This window comes from Pleurodeles waltl, chromosome 3_1 (assembly GCF_031143425.1).
Source record: "Pleurodeles waltl isolate 20211129_DDA chromosome 3_1, aPleWal1.hap1.20221129, whole genome shotgun sequence".
NCBI lineage: Eukaryota > Metazoa > Chordata > Amphibia > Caudata > Salamandridae > Pleurodeles > Pleurodeles waltl.
The window spans coordinates 611,171,095-611,193,503 of record NC_090440.1 but is presented as its reverse complement, the minus strand read 5'-3'; the positions used below and the strand labels follow the sequence as shown (position 1 = coordinate 611,193,503).

General features: G+C 45.1%; 1 protein-coding gene across 7 annotated transcripts in view; it reads right to left on the bottom strand.

Moving 5' to 3' along the window:
- Positions 1 to 22,409, bottom strand: part of RASSF7 (Ras association domain family member 7) — a 215,913-nt gene that overhangs the window by 5,449 nt on the left and 188,055 nt on the right. For 6 of the 7 annotated variants that reach the window (XM_069223074.1, XM_069223072.1, XM_069223070.1 and 3 more), the window contains exons 2-5: positions 18,471 to 18,632; positions 13,172 to 14,145; positions 4,502 to 4,670; positions 1,778 to 1,885 (exon numbers count right to left, since the gene is read on the bottom strand). In XM_069223074.1, the coding sequence (XP_069079175.1) occupies positions 1,778 to 1,885; positions 4,502 to 4,670; positions 13,172 to 14,145; positions 18,471 to 18,573 (1,354 nt within the window). In that variant the 5' untranslated portion in view covers positions 18,574 to 18,632. The remainder of the gene's footprint in view (positions 1 to 1,777; positions 1,886 to 4,501; positions 4,671 to 13,171; positions 14,146 to 18,470; positions 18,633 to 22,409) is intronic. The other variant, XM_069223075.1, reaches the window with a different exon arrangement.

Sequence of the window (22,409 nt, the reverse complement as noted above, 5' to 3'; positions counted from 1 at the left end):
ACATGGTTATTGGTTACAGTAAGTGCCATGCTGGGCAGGTTATTTTGACTTAAAATGGAAACATGAACAAAGCGGGGGGGGGGGGGGTCGGGTGTAAGGGGGTGTCTGCCTGTGCGTGTGTCTATATTGAAGGTGGGGACACTATTTCAAAGCAAAAAAACTTTGTCAATCAGTATGAACAGCTTTAGTAGTACGACGAATCAGTCAATATTTGGAACAGGAGATCACCATTAGTTTTATTGCTAACATTGAACTGGATGCAAAAGAATCCAAGACTCGGGCTGAGGAGTGAGGAAGAGGCACCTCTATGTGGCGCCAGTAACCTTTACATCTCCTAAATCCCACTTTCTATTAAAATATATATATTTCTACAATTTAAAGTAGGAACACTGATTTGTGGCTAGGTAATATTTATAATACATCTCTCAGTACAGCTCCCTCCACCGATGGCCGGAAGCATGGATTACACGTGTAAGTAACACACATCATGGTCTCCCGCAGTAATACATTCAGGAGAAATAGCGCTTAGTGTTTCCTGGAGAAGGGCAGGTGGACCAGAACCTGCTCCAAGTCTCTCTTCGACACTGCCCGTTTGTTCTTCTGCCCTGACATCTGTCGAGGCGGCAGTCAGGCCACCTGGATACAAAATGGTGCCAATTATTATGACTGGGAAAGTTAAACAATCTGCTAACGGGGCTTCATTGGGATAGCAACTTATATTGGATTACAGTTCCTCAAACTGTGGAGTCTCCAATATTTCTAAAAAAAAGAACTTCCTCGAGTCTTTTATCCAACAGAGAAGTGAGACCGAAAAATTACCGGGTGGGCATTCGACAGTTCCCTCGTCCTCTTCTCACAAGGAAACACAGTGCGTCTGGTATGACACAGCAGTGGCTCAGCTACCAGCATTATAGAGCGGGCACTGAGCTACCAGTAGACAACACCAGTTACCAGCAGTAAAGGAACAGAAGGAACCGGTGTCAAAGCTACTACTACGGTTCCGATATCTTTTACTAAACTCTAAGTGACAGCAAATATCCTTGCACACACTATGCAAAGCCAGCAGGTGGATACCTTTTGGCGCATGACTGCCGGCAACTCTAATATGGAGGAGAGGTGGGCACAAATTCTACTTTAAGAAACAGATCAGATCCTGGAAAAAGAACCATGGAAATGGTTTACATTTTGAACACCCGAAAAAGCAGAAGTTCCACCAGGCATTGGTCATGAGAGCTTCGAATGAAGGTCTAAATTATGTATGCAGCAATTCAAAGGAAGGTTTCTTGTGATATCGACAGTCCCAAATTCTAGCAACCACCTCCTTTCCTCACATTTCATAAATAAGAAATGGCTGATGTATCTGCAAGCTTGACACCAGAACTTTAAGACTAAGAAATGTGACAACGCTCAAGATCTATGCAGACTTTAGTAAACTGGCCTGCAGTTCACTGAATAGGGTTTGCGGTTTTACACGAGCCCAGTTTTGTTTGAAATTAAAGAACTCATCACACCTTGTGCTGCTGTATAGCTAAGCCACTGCTGCCATCTTGAAGCATCAGTCGGTTTCAGATATAAATATGCAAAAGTCTTGGAAATAGAGCCACAGAGAAAGAAAGAGAACCAAAAATGACAGGCCACGAGTTCAAGCAGCCTCCTCCTCATGCAGGCCAAAGCTGCCACCGTCAATAGTGCAAGTGTTTGTTTTTGCCGAGTTGCCGGAATAGATGAGCGTTGCAAAAGCAAGCAGGCAGGCACAAGCTGATTCACACATACACACCCTCTGGGTTTAAGCTGGACACCAGTGGGTTCTGAAGGTTTCGGGGATTGCCGAGGAACTGCTTGGCGGTCGGTCGGGGCGGAGAGTCCATGTTAGAGTAGAGGGTACCTGTTGATGAGAAAAACCACTGATCATTACTGCTTCGTCCGTTATGGGATCTCAATTCAATAACTGTTTCAAAATACTTTACACTGACAGCCACACACATAAGGAGAGAAGTTTGCTTACAACGTAACAAATCCCAATTGAGTCCAAGAACCATCGAAGCGGAGGATGACATTTTGTTCAGTAAATGGTAACATCTCCAAGAAAGCCGAAAACAACTATATAATATGCACATTAATTTTGCGTACCAGAAACATCACTTATCTTTCTCTTATTGGGAAAGCACTTCGGATGAGATTTATCATTCACTACATGGTAGATTATAGACAGACTGTCAACAACAACTGACTACTGAAAGTACGTTAAAGGCCACACATGATGCAGAACATGGCTGACTGACTCAAGTTCAAAGTCTGGTAACATGGTACCATTCGGCACAGCTCTGAAGAACATTCGCGAACCACCATCTTCAGCATCAGCATGCATCAGAATTATTCTTCTACGCACAGCCTAAACAGCAGCTTAAAACAAGGAATCCAGCTACCTTTAAAGCACGATTTCTAGACATATTCCAACGTCCATTTCATACCCGATTATAGTTCAATAAAAAAGGCTCATTGGCCGGAGCTTTACACTGCAAGGATCAGCTATTTGGAAAAGCCGTTATGTTCCCCTGTACCCATTTGCCACTTCCTTGTATTGCAGGAAGTGACTCTAGAAACCATCAAATGCCCTTTGCCAACTTCCAAGTGTCAGAGGTGGCTACCTCATCATTCCAGGTGAGTACGTGGTTTCTCTGCAGCTTTGGAATATAGTATAGACGTGACTGGATGAGAAGGACTTGGCGCATGCCGCCACTTCTGTGCTGAAGGAGGGAGACAGGCGTTGTGCTACGGCTACTCCGATAGCAGGCAGACCTGCAGAGTGAGGTCATGCTCCCTGGCGTCTCTCTGGAACATATTAGCTAACCAGCAGTCCATCAAATGAGGCATTCACACGCTCAAAATGTGGTGTTCCTACACGGTCAAAACGTGATATTCCTACACCGACTGCGTTTCTATTTTATACCGAAATGTGAGAGCCTCAACACAGTTGACAGTCTACTTGGCCCCAGTAAGAATGTGGAGTCACAGTGCAAACTCGTTAAGACAATATGGAAACCGCAGCCTGTTTTTACTAACCAGCCCAAGTCTTTGCTGTGAATGTGCCCCTCACCTGTTAGGGACTGCTCCTTTGTAGCAGTTCAAGAAGGTGTGAGTAACACACCTTTGTCAAAAGAAATCTTTTTTACTCCCTCACCCATTCTGAGACCAGACACACTAGAAAGCTCTCAACACCCTGTTTTAAATTACTGTACACCATTTTCAAGTTGCTCTTGCCCCCCTGTCCATTTAATCACCCAAGTTAGGTTTATTATATAGCGCCAAAACACTGTGTGCTTATCCCAATATTCGGGTTAGCTGTACCCCATAGTTTCGTTGTCAGAGGCCTGTACTGGCATGCCAGTTCTAAAAGCCCAATCCGTAAAGACTATGTCATCTCTTCTAATTTGTCATCCAAGAACCTTTGATGCACTAACCAGGCAAGAAATTTGGGGCCCCTCTGACTAATAGGTACCGCCGAAAGTCTGGAAGAAACTGGGGCAAGAGGCTACCTGACTTGTAATAACTTCTTCCCAGTCCAGTCATCTGACAGGAAATGTTGCTGATGCACTGAAAGCCAGTTCTCCTTTACAGAAAATGAAAAAAATAATTTAAAAAATGAAATGTTTTTGTCAAACCTGCCGTGACCCTACACTGTAACCTCCTTTTCTCCACAAGTAGGCGAGCTTCAGCCTTCTGTACTGCTGTAAGGCAATCCCAGAACATCCAAACACAACAAAGGGTATTACTGGAACACAAACATGCCTCAGACACTGAGCAACCGATCCCAGTGCCATGGTTACCTTTGAAAAGTGTCCTTTATTTCAGTCACTTCAGCAATGATGATTTATGAAAAATCTACTTTCATCCTCAAGGGGGCACTTCAGCCAACAATTTACTAAGTTCTTTCTCCTTAATTCCACCCCCTTCCCTGAAATAGGCTATATCCACTGGCCGCTTCCTCTCTCTAACACAAATGGTGTAGACATTGATGCCATGATACACCTAGAACTGACATTGTAGATGTATAAAGTGTAACGAAGTTAAAGGGAACATTTGGGCTTTCAGCATAGAGGATACATAGCAATAATAACAAGAGTTTTACTTAGAATTGGAAGTTCTGCAGAGGCAATCTCATGATTACTTACTTGGGCATGTTCAACAAAATCAAAGATGGAAATACACAGTCACATTACGTAGACTCCCCCAAAGTCTTAGAAACCTGTACTAGCCAAGTAGCAACTTTAAAGCAAATACAAAGGAGTCATATGAAATTCTGCCAGGGTTTCTGCTAGTAGTAGTAAAGTTGGACAGGCTGGTTGTTGCCATCGCAACCAATTTGACCAGAAATGGTTGTGTTGTTAAGTCTGATGTTCACAGTTTGAAACTGCAATACCAGACTACCCAGAGCGCAGGCAAAGTGATAGACTGCAGGGTTATAACACGAGGGCAAAAAGTTAGTTGGCTTTGGTCTAACCTCCATTTCTCTGGTAGGTGGGCAGTTCGTGGTCTGAGTGCTCAAGGTTGAGTTCCTCTTCGGTTCTGGACTGCACAGCGGTCAACGTGGTGCCAGTCTGCAGAATAAATTGCTGAAGGTTGCACTGCCTTAGGTCCTTATTCAAATCTTCCAGCTCCTGGCGTTTTGCCTGCAAAATATATGGACTGAGTCAAGCTCCAATCTAGGCCTAAAACATCAGAAAATAAACATAGCAACACAGAGCCACTAGACACCTTCAGTAGAGGGCCTGATAATGTACAGATAATTAAACTAACCAAGTTCTCAATGTGAATCTGTTCTCTGTGCATTATTTTTGCTGTTTAAACACAAACAGTTTCAAAAGTGAGGACCTGTCTGTGCTCACTATAAAGCACCTAGGACGTCATACACATAGAATTTGCTTCCACAGTGAAATTACGAATGAACCAAAAGAAACTCCCACAAGGAGCTCTACCAGCTTTATGTGAAGAAGACATAAGACACCAAACATCTACTGGTAGGTCATGCCCATATTTCTCAAGGACAGTACTTTTCAAGGGAACCACAGGAATTATATGTTTCCAGGATAGAGAAGTCTACCTCTGAAACAGCAAATACACATTACAAGAAATTGAAGCATTGCTAATTCCACTATGAAACACGACCCTACTCATAGGAACTAGGATATTAAATAGGTGATGCAAGGTACCAAAATTTAACCCAGAGTTGTAGAACTTGAAATATTTATTACATTGAGAACCACGATAGGGCCACTAGTGTCAACTGGTCAACCGTAATATCATTCCTTGTCGAGTGCAGGGCTACCTGTGTTCACGTTCGTGACAACCACGATTATATTTATGGGCTTAGTGGACAATGACAGGGAATTGATGCTAGTAGAAAGGGAAGGTCTGCTTGGCAGTATTAAACGCAGGACAGATGGAGAAGGTTTCACTTTTCAACTTTTGTCCTTTGCACTCCATGGTGAGATACAAGGCTGTAGATGGTTTGCCCCATGTCCTGTGCGTTTGCAACTCCCTCCAGGAGCTCATCTGGAGAGGGAGGTAGCCAACTGCTGCCATGCACCCAGGTGACAGATCTCATACTGTACTAGGAGCCCAAAGAGGCGCTGGCCCAAACCGGAGTCACGGGGTCTGGGGGTGCATTTAGAAGGTAATGAGGACTTGTCTTTAATGTACACAACTTGGGCTTCAGCAGCCAAATGATTTAACTGGCCAGGGGGGATTTCACAACTTTGGCTGGCCCACTGAGGGTATACCAATATTTTTTCAGACGAGTCATCATCATGTCCTCATATGAAATTATTTGGTGACAGCATTTTCAGCACCAGTGAACCCAAAAAGGTGTCAAGCCTGTAAATCAACTAAATGGTCCTCCTTGTTTTCGGAGCTTAAAAGTTTACAGCGTCACAGCTCGGTCGAGAGCTGCACTGAATAAAAGAACGAATAAAGGAAAATAAAGCACTCTCTTAAAAGGGCGTCCTGGGACTAGATTAGTAATAAATTAGTTGGGAAATTTCCGGACGAGGCAGTGATTTGACGGAGGACCAATAAATTGCATAAGCAGGAAAGGGACCGTCGGCCTATGTGATGTCCTTTAACATGAAGAAGCTGAAACAGGCTAAGGTTAGCAGAATATATGGGGCGATTAGGTAAACAAGGATGAACAACAGCTGAAGATGAAGGGGAGAAGAGAGAGTTTCTCCACAACAGGTTATTTCCTGGTCCTTCGACCCCAGTGATTTATGGACCTTTAAAACTCCATCAATTAACAGTGTGGCCTCAGTGTGAGCACCAATAAAGGTTAGTTAAAACCAGAAGAAGGTGAAAAGAACCTGCCTACCTTACTCACGTACTGGTGCCCTCCCAAGTCTCCCAACCTGAGCAACTGATTAACAGTCCAAGGAAATGACAAACTCCACTGGTCAGTAACATGCAATGAATGCTAACTCCATAAGCACAGGCTACCTGCCTTCAAACTACAATAGAAGAACGTTATTTGACATTTCGATTGTCACCAATTATATTTACTTGGAAAGCCTCCCGACCATCTAAAAAATAATTACTATCTACGAGACCGTACTTTCTGTATCATAATCTGAGTTAACATGTTTATGCATCGCGTCCCATGGCTATTGCAGAGGCTTTGGTAAACGGTACCCTGTTTTGAGTTTACTAAGTGTACGAGGTATGTGCTTGGCTGTTAAACGAGGGAGGGGGTGGTGGTATTGGGAGCTCATCTGCGGCTCATCCTGCCTTGCCTGAACCATAAGGAGAGGAGAGCAATGTGGGTTACATAGATCAATCACTAGCAATGCCTCTGGTGAGCATCCACAACGTAGCAATGCAGGTTGGGGGTGTAGGCTGATGAATAAACGGGGTACGATTGCCAGTACTGCACGGGCTTGCGCACTACTGGGGCAGAGCTGTTTATCTACCTAGTGTACTTCAACCTGAAAAAGCGGTGTGGCCGAGGAGCAGCTAATCCGACCCCTCCCCAGCAGAGACGGATCGGCTCAAGCCATCATCTGTCTGAAAGTACGGAGCCTTAAGAGCTGCCTAAGCCGTCCACAGAAAAAAATGCCTAGTGCTTATTTTCCCGCAAGCAAAACTTTAATTGACCTTAAATGTTCCTCCATATTGGACAGCAGACAGAAGACACGACACGTTCAACCCGCCGTACACTGGGTTCTGCTGTTCCTATTATCGTCCACAGGAGGGAACCAAAGCCCGCAAAACAGTACCGGTTGAAAAGGAAAACTCGCGTATAATAAAGCTAGAACGGGATGCTCACACTCGTGTAGTGTTTGTATCATTGACATAGTGCAGTGAGACTTGTGGACAGACTATAAACAAAGTACTGTAGAAGGGCATGCGTTGTTTTCAAAAGAAAAACAGCGTTTCTTACTGTTAAAGTTGTAATTATTACGAGAGTTCACTTATTATCAACGTTAATATTTGTATGTATATTTTGTCACTTACGATGCCCCCACCTTAAGAGCTCTTTTGAACCCTCGACATGGTAAACACCACCACAGACAGGCAGTGTAGTGCTCGACACGACAGCAGCAGGAACAGAAAGTCTGTGCTCGGCGTTATCAGCATGATGCCACACAATGCAGCCCCACCCTGTGAACCCTCGAGGACGCACAGACACACTCGATGCCGCCGGTTTCACACTGGGGGTGGCCTCCCATAATCTTAATGTCTTCCTTTCACTTTTTTATTTTTCCGATCGGCCCTGCCAAACACTTGGAAGTCTCTTCTTGAAAATGCCACCGGGGAAAACACACAAATCTACAACTCGGGCCACAGGAAGCAAGACCCAGAAAGAAAGTGCAGCCTCATACAGCTGTTCCATCACTCAGGGCACAGACACTCACAGGTTCGGATTTCCGACAGGAGGCACCTATTTTACAGGATACGGGTTAAGACTGCAGTGGACGTAATCACTCAAATACAGCAGCTTTGGAACCTGATTCACAATGCAATCATTTGTATCCAAACACCGGCTTTACAGTTTACAAAAACACATATTATCGGTGGAATACAAATCAACTCAAGCCTCTAAAACAAAAAGCTTATTTTCATGAAACATTGTTTTGTCCTGAAATATCAGCTTTTACCAAATACATGTACAGTGTCCCAAAATTGGATTGACATTTCATCACATACATTTGAAACACGTCGATAGATACTGCCTATCATGCCATGAATGCCCACAGTGTGCTAAGAATTACCACCACTATGCTAGGCCCATCATTTGCTACTGGTGGACATTACCAAGCCGTTCATGCTTATAACAATGAAAACTACCAGTGCTAGTGCTATGCCATGAATGACCACAACGTGCAAGAAACTGCAGTGAGTATGCCCGAGTCAGTATTATACTGCTGCCAGGAATTGCTATCATTATTCCGTAACCAGCATTACACCAGGAACCAGATCTTGGATGCGCATGTGTCAAAGGTTAGCAGCAGCATTATGCAAAGACAAGTACGGCGGGCACCATCATGCCATGGATCAGCGCAATATGCTAAGAATTACCACAATTAGGGCACAGACAGAGTTATGTCAGTATGCCATAGATGACAGCAATAGATTCCAATAAATCCCACCATTAGGCCAGTTACCCTGGGGTGATTTCTGCAAGAGTGATGAGCAGCCTGCTAGAAGCTTTGGGGCGCTGATGTACACTGGACGGCTCTACACATGCGCACTGTGGATTTAAATCTTGAACTCTGTAAAACAGCACGCGTACATCTATCCTCCAAAATACATGCCTAATGGGATGACTACAGCTCATCGGTCCTAGGTTTACAGAAGCAGACTGACCTCCTTGAAAATCAGGTTAGTTCTAAACAAGTCTGCTATAAAAGCCAGTGGGACTATGAAAGTCTCAGTCACAGGTCAGTCACGGGCCCAAATCCCACTGACTTTTCACATATCCGGGGGGCCCTGCAAGTACTTGTTTAGGCAGTAAGCTAACCATCACATACAAAGGTACACCTACATAGAGTGCAAGACCTCACAGAGGTCACTTCAGGGGGAGGCTCAGTACCATGTGAGGAACGCCAAGTAGGTGGACCACAACCATTGCTGATATTCTACTATTGTCAGAACTCGACTCTTAACAGAAGTTCAGTGAGCACAGCATCCCCAAGATATGTGCATCCAAGAATCCTAATAGTAGCCATTTCCACTGCACACCACAAATTACATTTTGGGGTGTGAAAGCAAAAATAACTATTGCCCAACTTACGGGCTCTCATGCGAAAGGCTGAATCTCTCGATGACTTATCTGGCTGGCACCTGTGCGGAAAAGCAAGTGCTAAGCCCTTGCGAATAATAAAAACAAATTCTAGTTCATGGTCACTGTATTTTACTGATGTGTTGGAAGATTTCATGATCTGTAAAGAAACACTATGCAAAAAATAAACACAACAGGTGTTATGAAGTTGTCCTGACAACTCCAGTTACCTTACCAGACCGGTTAAGCACCAACACCGAGCTATTTGGACACCTCAGAAGCAGAAGGCTTTTATAAAACTTCTGATTCCTGGGGTTCTGCATCCCGTTTCCTGCTGCCTTGGCACACACATCTGGGGGCTTAGTTATCCTTTAAGTGAAAGCAATGGCACCACCACTAGTCTCTATTTTGGCCTGAACCCATTTCAGATATGTGGAAATTAGTTTCGTGCATTTAACTCATTTCCAAACACTTTCATTTCAGGACATTAAAAAAATCATTACACTTTTAACTTCTCCATAATCATTCACTGTGGTCCAGGACAGAATTTAAGATTAGAGCCCACAGATTGTCTTTTGTTCCTGAACCACACAGCACAACTCCTTGGCGTTCTGGCTTTGGATCCTATCCCTAGCTGTGGGGCTAGAGTACTGTTCACAGAGTAATCCTGTAGCGCTCTTCATTAACCCCGAGGGCGATGACCTGCTTTCATCCCACGGGCAGCATTCTTCCCCGACATCTGTGTCTGGTTGGAAGAGTGCGAGATTAAAGAGTGGTTTATGTGGGAGGTCAGGGATGGCTTTAGGATGGAGCTACGGTCGCTGACCTGGAGGGGGCGCTGTGTTTAGCAATAACATGCTTTCAGGCAGCAATGAAAATGTCAAGATAACTCTTGTGATTAATGTTCCTGCTAGAGAGAGAGATCGGAGTTTTGTTTAGTGGCAGTTCTGACTCACCATAAAGTAGTGCAGAGGGTTAATGTGCCTGCCGCGAATAATGCATAACATGCAGATCTCAGATCCTTATTTTATGTGGACAGCTGAGTGGATTACTGTGTGTATCACAGAGATCCTTTCGGTACCACAGTTCATAAGATGCAAGCCTAAAATAAAACAGTGACTGTTAAGAACTGTCACCAAAGAGCGGCATGCAAACTGCATAAAACATAGTAGGGACGTTATATTTTTATTCCTCAGTCTTTTATTTATTCATAATGTTGTCATACACGCTTCGTTTGGGTGGATATACTTTGTTCTTGGTAAGGCCAGCCTTTACCAGTGCTTAAACAAATAAAATGTATATGAGGGAGCGGTAACGGAGAGGTGATGGGCACTTTTGTCCCGTGGTACTGAGGGAATCCGAGGTGGGGGGGGGTCACTGGAGGGTGGGGCGCCAAAAATTATTGAGCCACCGGTGCCACCAGCCCTAAAGCCGGCCCCGCGGGAGGGGGAGGTATCTGGGAGTCCCGCATGATGCTCGGGGGTTCGCACCCAGATAGCACGCTCTGATATTCCGGTTGAGAAGAAGAGCCACCCCTTTTCTCTTGCTGTGTTTGCTTATGTCCAGATCACGTGGCGTCCTGACCTTTCAAAGGGATGACATCACCGAGCCTGCACGAGGCACTGCACACACAGTGCAGGAGGACGCTTCTCTTTCTGCCGCTGGGAGAACCCAGAGAAAGGCAAAATACGGCTGGACCAGGAAGTTCCCTCAAGAACCAGGGAACAGCCAGGGTAGATGGTTTTGATGCTGCACGAGTTATCAACAAATATAATTTTTCTCAAAACTTTGCTCATTTTAGTGTAACTTTCTGAGTGCTTGTGCAAGGATCTGTTCATGCAATATTTGTGGGTCGGAACAGCATATGTATGATGCAGCAGAAGCTGCCGAGCTTCTCAGAATGCACGCAATGCTTCTTGATGTTTGCAACCAACTGATATGGAATCACCTGCCAGGTGTCTTATCCCCAGTGGTCCTACTGGGACAACCAGGCCATTGAAAGGTCTAAGACTGCTAACAGCACTGGCACCTGAGAGTCAACTTGTGAAACACGCCCGCGTGCCCAGTGGGGAACGGACTGAGAGCAGCAACTCACTGCAGATAGTGAAAGAACCAAATTGGAACATGAAACCCTAAGGACGACCTGAAGATGAGATGCCCAGAGCATTCCCTAAAGACATGGGTTCTGCACCAGAACTTAAATCATCTTCCTACTCCACTGGCTGGAAAGAGTCAGGCAAATGCATAATCAGTCTTCAAAATTGCAGTTGTGCTTTTTGCAGACTAACACAACAACCTCAAAGTACGAGGCACACGCGCAGGCCCCAGTCTGGTCCCCTCTACATGCCGGTGGCCAGGGTGACAGCAGTGCCTTGCATTCAGCTACCCACACTGACCAAAGTGGGCATCTTTAGAAGCTTAGAAAGTGCAGGACTGCATCAGCTGGGTGAACACAGAAGCACGAGACGTTGTGGAAAATGTACGTCTAGGTTCAGTGCTGAAGCCCTCTCCCGCAGCACCCCAAATGTGAGCCAACAGCCTCAGTTTTTAAAGCTTCTACACCTGTCTGGGCGACAGCCTCTTGGACTGGACAGAGGTACCTCCACGCGTTCAGGGCGTCAAGCCAACGGCCTGAGGCACAGGATGAAGAACATGAGGCTCCCCAGTAAAACTAACTTATTCCAAGGCATATCCCTTTCCCATCACGATGCTTTGAACTTCCAACAGCCTCTTGAAAGGATGCCTGGCTTGGACTTGCCCTGTGTAAAAGCAGCTTCGACTTCAAATGCAAGCAATAAAAATCCCACGAACTGCTGTGGCTTTTACGCCTATAAACCATCCAAAATACAGCCGGTCCCCAACAGCCTTTTTGGCCTCCTCCATTATTACAGGCTCAGCTAAGTATCAATTAAATTGCAAAACTGAGAAGTTGAAAAAAAAACCAGGTGGAAATAAATGACTACATCAAAGAAAGTAAAATAGGTGAAAAAAAAACGAATTATTACGGGATCTGAACAGATGGCCCAGAAACAGCCATCGATGCCCACCTAAACAGTCTACGGAAACTACAGAACAGTGTTGAAGGGCACAAATGAGTGACAGTTAAATGCTGCGAGAGAGAGAAAGAGGAATGGGGGAACAAGAAAGAGATAGAAAGAGAAATAGGGTTGTCTGTTTAAAAACCACGTGTTTCCAACATGCATAAAACGCCTACTTTTCTTATATTTCAGCACTTGCATACCCCCACAGGTGACAAGCAGTGCTCTACAAATCCACCCTACATTATATACAGGTGTTTATTTTAAAAAGGATAATTATTATCATGCAACCTTGGTTATGTTATGTGTATTTGAATAGCGGGCAGCTCACCAGGAATGGTATCATGATGCTGAAGTAGTAGCCGGATGGAACAAGACCGGGTCAGGACTAGGTGAACAGCCAAGTCATCAGTGACTTGGAATTCAAGAACTGAGGAGACAACTCTGGTGTCCAGGGGCAGGTCAGGCCCGGATTTAGGAGTGAGATAGGAGAAGGCATGACTGCTGGATGTCATTCTGTGTATGCAAGGGGTGTGTGCGAGTATGAGGCCGACTGAGCGTCGGTGCCTGGTAGATCTGTGGAAATTTATGCAGTTTTGAGCTACGAGGAGCCAATCTTGTTTAACACTCTGTGTGGGTGAGAAAGCTGAAGAGTGCCGGTTTGTGGACTAGAAGCCAGTGGAGCTCTTTGAGGTGCAGATGATGTAAGTGGTTTTGCTACCTGGCATCTTTAAACTCCCAAGCACTTCAACATGGCATATTCCATAGGTCTGCTTCCCCTTAACAGAGTCCTTACAGTGCACATTCACATTCACATTGCTAGCTATCTAAATTCCATTAGCGAAAATCAACATGGTTTTACCTGAAGGGCCCTCTCGGCTTCCTCGAATGCTTTCTCCACGTTTGAAATGTTGCTTTCCAGCTGCAAGCTTTGACTTGTCTTGGAGTCCAGCTCCCGCTTCATCCTGCTCACCATGTCCTGGAATTCAGCGGGGCTTGGGGTGGCCTTCTCTTTTTGTAACCGCTCAATTTCCTTTTCCAGGGCTTCTGCCTGAGAAGTCAGTTCCTGGATGCGCTGCGTGTACTCCTCTACAGTGGCACGCAGCTGCTGCATCCTGTCCTGGCGCTCGCGCTCTGTGTCCCTCTCCTGCTGCAGCTCATCATGCCAAAAGTCTTCATAGCTCAGTTCTGCCTCATTGCGGTGGATGAGCTGCTCCAGGTACATGATCTCATCCTCGTTCCTTGACCCTCCCTTGTTCTCCCAGGTCCGAAGATCTGCTCCAGCAGAGTCATTCTGGAGCTCCAAGGACTGCAGATGCTCCTGTTGACGTAGCACCATCCTGAATACGTCCTCCTTGGAAAGTGCACCGCTGTCCTTAGAGGAGTGTCCATTCACCTTGGGATACTGGCTGATCTCTTTGGAGGGTTTACTGCTCCCCTGGGAAGATTGGCTGCCCTCCTTGGAGGCCTCCTTGAAGTCCGTTCCATTCCTTTGCTGCTGTTTTAACCTATGCTTGGCCAACAGTTCGTTCGAGCCCATGGGGCCCAAGTTGAAGGTGAGAGCTTTCCGGGGCTCTTTAGACCGAGTCACCTCAGTGCTTACAGGCCTTGGCTTGAGGGGTAGGCTGGACCTTATGAACATCCTCTCAGGGCACTGCCCCGTGGTGTCCGAGGAGGGCCTCTCTGCCACGCTGGGGCCCGTGCGGCGCAATATAAACTGCACATCATTGGCATACTGTCCACACTTGGATAGGTACTCCAAGGGCCGCTCTGTAGGGAGAAGCTGCCTTTCCTTGTCCCTCAGAGTTTGGATGAGAACATACCGCCCAGTCTGGCCTGGAAGGGGGAAGAAAAAGAAAATGTCACAGCATAAGATTAGTTTTTAACTCTCGCGCTTACCAGCAATACATACAAGACCAGGAAGCAATGGACATTAAGTCAGAAAGACCATCCAGTCTTTTCGTACTTCAGGGTTGTGGTTACTTACAAGAGCATTTACTCATAGTTGAATACTCCCTTCTTAGTCAACGGTTTCAGCGTCATTGCAAGTCCTGCATATAATAACTTTCACACATGCACATGTAATTACAAGTGTATTTGTAAGATGCTAGTGCAACAAAAATATCAAATAACTTTATTTGGGTGTGAATTCGTTCCTTTGTCTTCTCTCGTGCAACATGCAGGTAGGAAGATTACTATTTGTGTTTCTAGTAGTGAAATGGGACCGACCCCTACATGGTCTTCAGCCATGACTGCAAAAACCCATCACCCCGGACCCTCAATGAAGCTCTGTTATGAAAAGTGTGTAACCACCACCTTGCAGTAAATAAAATGACGAATTCTGGGATGTGTCGTCTTTATGTTTCAACTGAAGTAACGAAATGGATTGCACAATGTCCCGCAGGCATGGATGCTGGACAACCGTAGTTTATGCATCCAGCTGCAACCACACACACACACACACACACACACACACCATGCTCTCTATAAAGCCATACTCTGACTGGATTATTCCCGAGTAACCTTCTTCTTTCTAGACACACTTCAATTTCGACATGCAGGTCCTTGGGAGAGCGCTTGGTACTTCTACTGCGTGGTAGTAGAGTGGCCTCTGTACAGTGACATCTGACACATTGTGCCAGCCTCCTTCTGCAAAGGTGCCAGGGCCACGTCCTGGACACAGCCTGGTTAATAGGCTACACACTAACAGACCTTTGCTATCACGGCTTTCTGCTGTTAGCTGGCCCTCCCGTGCACAGCAGCACACATCCTTGGCTTTCCCTGCAGCTCTTGGTACAGCAGGCAGGATTGCTGGGATGAGGTAATCCTTGTGCGGATTTCACAACATGCAAATGAGGCAAGTGAACGTGCCAGGCTCTTCCTGACCCTCAGATGGCTTGCACACTAGGAGACAGGCGCCTGGGCTGCGGGGAAGGGTGGAGACTGACGCTACCTAACTTTACTTCCTCATCTACAGCATTCATTGGTATTATTTTCTTTCCATTTCGGGCGTTTGCCCCATAGTTAGACCAAACTGTTCGGTGGGATGAGGGAGTGGAGGATTTTAGTCCTTCACCCAGGCCAAAGGGAGCCAAAGTGCTTTCCAGCATACACTTTCTGAAACCGAGGAGTCAGATGTTGGAGTCAGAGGAAGTTTGGAGGTAGTCTGGACATTAAGGACAATTTCCAATAGACCAGTTGGGCTCGACCAGAATCCATGATAAGAGGCTGGGCTCTACATGGAGTACTCCCTTCCAGCGTGTCCACTAACCCGTAGTTAGACCAAACAGTTCTGGTGGGAGAGGGGTGCGGAGGGAGCAGGAAACCATATAATTCAGCTCTTTCGGTGCAGGGGACCTGCTGAGCAATGTGTCATTAACTCAGTTCACACGTCCACATGAAGCATGCACATTTACTTTTCATCGCAAATCCAAGTTCTCGGCTACTCTACAATTTAAATGGGTTTACATGGTCCAAAAAGGTACTCATGTCATCAACACACATAAAATGTCTCCCAAATTTAACCCCCACCAACTGGAAAAAAACATACTTCTCACTTGAGGCTCTAAGCCCTTAAAACATTCATCACACCATCTACAGTGGTTTAACACATACTTTGGACCTCTCAATGTATACGGTGTTTTAGCTGAGGTAAAAGGTCAAAGGCAGGAACAAGGCACCGGTGCAAACTCACTTTCATGCTGGGCAAGCAATTACCATGTTTGATAACCCATAGGTCAGTATATTCAAATTTCAAGAAACAGAGTTCATGCTAGCAGTCTTACTCTCCGTAACTCCCAGGCTTTTTCTGCATGGATGTTGGCCTTTGAAGGATAAATAGTACATTGAGGTAGCAGCAGAGCTAGTATCTTGAGTCGTGCTGCAGTGATACAATGTGGCACACTGTTGCTTGGGGCTATAGAGGTTTCATGCATCGCTCATAAATGACGCAGGGAGGGATGAGTGACCTCTCACAGCTAAAGTCAGTGCCGGTCACACTTCTGGTACAAATGAGCTCTTCTGGGTGCTCCACACACTGAGAATATGGGCGGGCTTCTCCCCCAGGACAGTCTCCCTTCCTGCAGGGCCAGCTACACACCTCTATCCCTCTCTGGGCAGACAGGCATGTTTCTAGGTGCTAGGCAGACCAACAGCATCGCCAGCAAGTTGCGCAGATGTCAGGTGATGCCTTACCTTTGAGGCACCAACGATCAAGCAGACACCAGGTCTAATCACAACAGTTCTTTGCTCTACAGACCACTCCTTTTCATGATCAACAAAAACACGTAACTGAAGCTGTTAGCCCACTGTCTTGAGTCCAGGAAGGGGTTTGGAGTGGTTTCCTTTTAGTAATGATGTGGCTCCAAGCAGGAGTATCAGAAACATGGGCACAATGAAGTGCGAAGACTCAGGACTGGTCTTCAGCATCTCTTAAACAGCAGTCAGTGAAAGATAAAAGGACAGGTCCTGCCTAGAAACTTCCTAAACCATCACAGCAGAACCTGACGACTCACCCCAACTCTTACAAAACCAAATGGCAGTACTCATGAAAAACTAATCAGCAATCTCCTTCTAAAAGGTGCTTTTGGAATTTCTAAAGATAGCCTTCTATCCACCCTTCCATAATGCAGTATCCGTGGCACCTCCCTTCAGGTTCAGGAAGGCGGGCAATACACTTCTACTGTTTTCTGAAACTGTATTTCCCATTTTGTGCTGTCTTAGCTCATGAAATACCCAAAATGGATCCGCTGGTCTCAGCAATCATACTCTCATTACAATACCAAGTCTTGTACCACGCATATTTTATGATACATACATGACACACACAAGATGTTTGCCCAGGGGCCCGTATGTCACATCTAAGGGCATGTACGTGGGCCAGTAGGCAACTCATTCCTCATAAACCAGGAAAACGGGTTGTTCAGTATTAATGCACAAAAAATGTGCCACCACCACTTCATGTCAACAACACAATACTGTAACAGTATTTCAGTGTCACTATAGAGGGCTTGCTTGGTGTGCCCCTTCACGCCACAGAAAATGATTTAGAACTATGGAATCACCACGGACAGGCTTAGGGTTAGGAGCACACCCTATATTACCTTATCAGTTTGACCACCAAAAACGCTAGGATACCAGCTTCACATTCAGTTGTGTCGTTCAGGGCTGGGGTGCAAGCCCACTAACTCTGAAGGGGGCATTCCTGTCTTAAGAATGAGGAGAAAAGCCTCCAGAAGCTGACATTAAAGTGAAAAACCTCCATCACAACTCAAAACTTCTAATTTGATGAAAAATAACCTTTGCTCCTCCAGCCCCCCTCAGTCTCACATACTTTAGCAGCTTCAACGGCAACCCGCAGTGCTGCAACACAAGTGTCTGCAGTGCAGCTTTCTACTGCCTCAATATCTGGTGGATACTAAGGAGTGAGGGGTTGATTTTCAGTTAGGTGATGAAAATGCCTTGTGTTTTTTACCATTTCTGAATACTCAAAGCCTTTTAATTTCCCGAGCTTTTGAGGAGCACAGATTGAAATGTGATGTTACTAACCCATGAAGGTTGGGTGTTTAGACAAAATACGGAGTCAAAAATATTGTGTCAAGAATATCGAGGACAAAAATATTGTTGTGAAGATTCTATGGGCAAGCAAAGCTTTACTCCACATATATGTACCTTGAACACATTAAGACAGAACTCTCAACAAACATCCATCCAAGACCAAATATGCAGCTAACTGGCTATTAAGTAACTCAAGAACACTTGCTTCCATCATGCATCTGACACAAGCCAATCCGCAGGCAACGGGCATGTGTACCTAATCAGAAGATTCATATGTACAAACTTCCAACATTTCATTTTCTGTGGCTTCAAACTCACAACCCAATGAAAGAACTACGATGCCATAGCAATGACTGACTGCAATAAGCAACAATAACACTGGGACCATCAAGAACTCTAAATATCCTTTGCTGGACCGTTGCCTTAGCAAGGTCAGTAGGTCTGTTGATGGTAGCCACGCTAGCGCGGTCATGATTGACAGCATCAGTCCCAGTCATAACGTCTTATCAGAGGTAGCAGCCTTTCTACAGAATGTCCACTATGGATAACTCCTGCTCAGATTATACATTCTGAAAAAAGAAAAAACACTAATAGGAGGCACTTACCCATAGACTGGGCCAACGCGATGACCACCTCCTGGCAAGAGGTCAGCTCAGACACACCACACACCACCCGTTGCACACCATCGACCCAGACCTTCAGCTCCATTGCCAGGTTCACCGCTGTGTCGGTTCTTAGACAGTCATGGGCATTGCAGTGGGCCTTCCCTTTAAGGAAAAAAATAGTGCAGGTCAAAACAGCGCACCAGCGAAAACCGTCACATTTGTCACTGTATGCAAGTACCAGAATGCTAGATCTTGTGCACACTGAATGACCTCATTCATCCATCCACTGTGCTCATGTACACACAGGAACATATTGGAAGTGTGTCCATTCTCTTTGATCGCTTATAGGCAAGCCAAACATAATGACTAGACTACAGTTACTATTTTCAACTTCCCCCTTAATGCTGACAGAAAAAGCCATGCATTCTTTAAAAAGAACAGCTAAGCTACATCTGTAAGAGACCAGGATGAGCTGCAAACATAATTTTTTTTTAACTCAGCACAGATGGCAAATCCCTGGATTAGAATCCCTTTTCCATACAGAGTACATGGCTGTTCGGAATTTGTTACATTAGAATAATAGCAGCAGTAGCTGTGTATTGGCCATCACAGTCTACAGGGTACTTTTCAGTCTTTGAAACAGAACAGTCTGAAACAGAACCAACTACTCAATACATTTGGGGCAGGATGCATCATTGCATTTTGTATGTACAGATGGCATATTGCATGTCAGAAAAACTTCAACAACCTGCACAATGCCTTTTATAGCTCATTACGAATTGCAATAAGGAAGACACCTATGACTGGTAATCACAATTGTGTTTAAAACCATTTAAAAGCTACTGACTCTCTAGCTAAGTTTGTAACCGATTTGTAAAGAAAAAGCTTCATCTTTGATAATGATGTAAGCAACCTGTGAGGGAGGGGCAGGGAGTAAGCAGCACCCACAAGCCCCATCCCTGTGTCTTCCCAGATTGATTTTTTTTTTATTTCAAGCAACACACATCCCTTTAATTGGCACGTTATTTTTTTTTTTTTTTAAAGCTAATTTGGAAATGCGGGGATGCAGGTCTGCTGCCTCTTGCAGGCCACCACCTCCGCATTTGGGGTCAATGGCAATGGGTCGCTAATTGTGAACTTCCCAATCAATATTCATTAGGCAGATGGTTTTGTGACCTCCTGTGAGTGGGCAATTTGTGATTCGACCTCTTTGTACATAGGTTGCATCGGAAACTGCACACCTCATTGTAAAATCGTCTACCCACAATTTAAACAAGTGCAATCACGTTTATCTTAATAGTTAAAACAGGTCAGATTCCTCTGGCCCACAAGCACCCATAATAAACAAGCATTTGCAATGCAACGGGTCTCGCATTTCTCCGAGTTAGAGCTATTAGCAGTTGTAAACTCCCAACTGGACTTTTCTTGCCACGTTAAATGGGGGGGGGAAAAGAAGAGCGTGATCATGCTGCTACAGTTCACTCGTAGTGAAACCTATTGGCAAAAGTGCAATTATCTACATAACCGGCAAAAGTGTAACAGGGTCGATGTCATGCAAAGCGCTCAACTTCTGTCCACTGAGATCTCGCTGCAAAAATAAAAGATAAAAAGTAGTCCACAAATCGGATGGAAAACAGCAAGCCTCACATGTTTTCAGTACTTGGTTGCTGCACTCGAGGAGGGCTAACCACCGGAAAAGGCATGACATATGCATACCTTCCACTAATGAAAGCAAGCAGATTTTAAAAGGAAAGCCCACAAACCAATGAAAGACACTGACGTGACATGGGTGGGGATCCGAGCCCTTTTCTAACTACTAAAGCATCTTGCAAGCGATATGCATGCTGGCACAGGCTCGACCCTAAAAACTGACGGAGTGGGAATGATCTCTCGCTAGCTCTGGGGTTCTCATGAGATTCACATGCTCGTTTGCTGTTCTTTTTATATATCAATTTTTACCACACATCTTGTTTTTCTCCTGTTTGCAATTTCTTACCGTCAATGAATCACAATTCCACGTGGACGCAGACTGGGCTCTTGCCTCGGTAAACACACAGTGCCTCGTACAATATGACTCTATGCTATCATGTGAGGCATTAACTTATGGTCTTTTGTCAAGGTGAATTGCGACCTGTTGAATATTTCCAGCAACGTAAAACCATCAGTATGAGCAACGTGGCTGAGTTCTATGGGTCTTGCTGCTCGTTTCGGGTCACAGAATCCACATCGCACCACATCAAAGTGGCATTAGTGTTCATGAGGAGAACATGGGCAATCAGATCATAGGCGTGCAGCGCAGACACACCTCATGACAAATAACAGAAAGATCAACCCAGGATCCAAAGCAACAAAGCAGACGGTGTACTTCTCGACACGCTCTGTGTACTTCAGATACACTACTTGCACTGTCCACCAATAATGCTCACTACCTTTTAAAGAATCTACTTCACCAACCCTTGTCCTTGATGTGGATTTTAATTTCAGCTCCCCTGCCCAACTAGTGCTTCGTTTTCTGTTGCCAAATTTATCAGTACTTAGAAGGTAGAATGTTTGGATACAGAGAAGGCCAGCAAGCAGAATATGCTTAAGTCAAAGCGCTAGAGTACTCATGTTCGTTATATCCCACTGAAAAAAATCCAAACGAATGAAATGTATTTGTAAAGCACAACACTGAGCTCACAAAGTATCCTGGCGGTAAAAAGAACTTATCACCTCACAGATCAGTACTTTTGAGAGCCATGTTGGAAGGGATCTAAGAAAAGTGAGGTGTAAACAGATCTGATTAAGGGCAGTAAAACTTTCCACGCTTTTGCTGCCAGGAAAGCGAAAGAGGTCGCCACTGATTCGGGGGAGCACCAGAGGTTTAGAGGACGCAAAACGCAACGATCGTGTTGGAACACACCAAATAATATCGGCAGGGCCATCATGCCTAGGGCCTTGAGACATACGAGTATCGATTTTAATAAACTGTGCTCTTGAATTGAGAGCCATTGCTAGGCAGCTAGATCAGAAATGTGATTATGCCTCTGGGGGCCTACATCTATTTAAGTTGCCATATTCTGAAGCATCTAAAGGCATTTCTGCATTTAGTTAGGCGGAGCGAGGTAGACTGCATTTCCACAGTTGGACGAGAAGTGATTGAACAGTGATTTTGCAATAGGGGATTGTGAGGAGTGGTGAAGGATAATACAGAAGATTTCATTATCTGGAATGAGAAAGATGACTTATTATTATTAAATGTTCTACAGAAGTTGTGTCCTTGTTAATCGGAGGAAGTGGAGCCCCCAGTGAGCAGAGCCACCAAGAGTTCAAACAAAGATTTGGGATTGTTAGCAAAAAAAAATTATCTCTTTCCTCTCGAAGATTTTAACTTAAAATGACTGAATTTCGTCCAAGAAACATCTTGTACAGGCTTTGAAGCTTTTTGATAGGAGCTATGCCAGACTGTGAATGTATAGTTACCATCAATTTTGTTTTGTCCAGGTAAGTGAGAAAGGCGAATCATTGTTCCTTAATCAAACAAGTAGCAGGGTCAACTAGAGAATAAAGTGCGCAGGACTCTGGGCCGATCCCAGAGTAACCAACCCAACTACGAGGTGGGAAGTGGAGCAGAATGAAGGAAGATTAACTGCTTTCTCCGTGTACAAGAAATTAAAACGCCATGCTTTTTACACCATCTCTCACTCCCATCCCCAAGTCTCCGTAGCAGAATGAGGAGATGACACAGTGTCAAAGGACACGGATAGGCTCAAGAGAATGGAGAAAGGCTGAGCCACCTGTCTAGAGAAAGACCAAGATCATCAAGGTTGACAACTAAAATCAACTCTGTGCCACGCCCTTCAGGGATAATAACTTTTATGGTAATTCCAGTCGGGACAGTCCCTCTTTAAAAGTCTTCACATCTGGTGGAAAGGAGAGTCTGACATGGAAGAGTGCCGC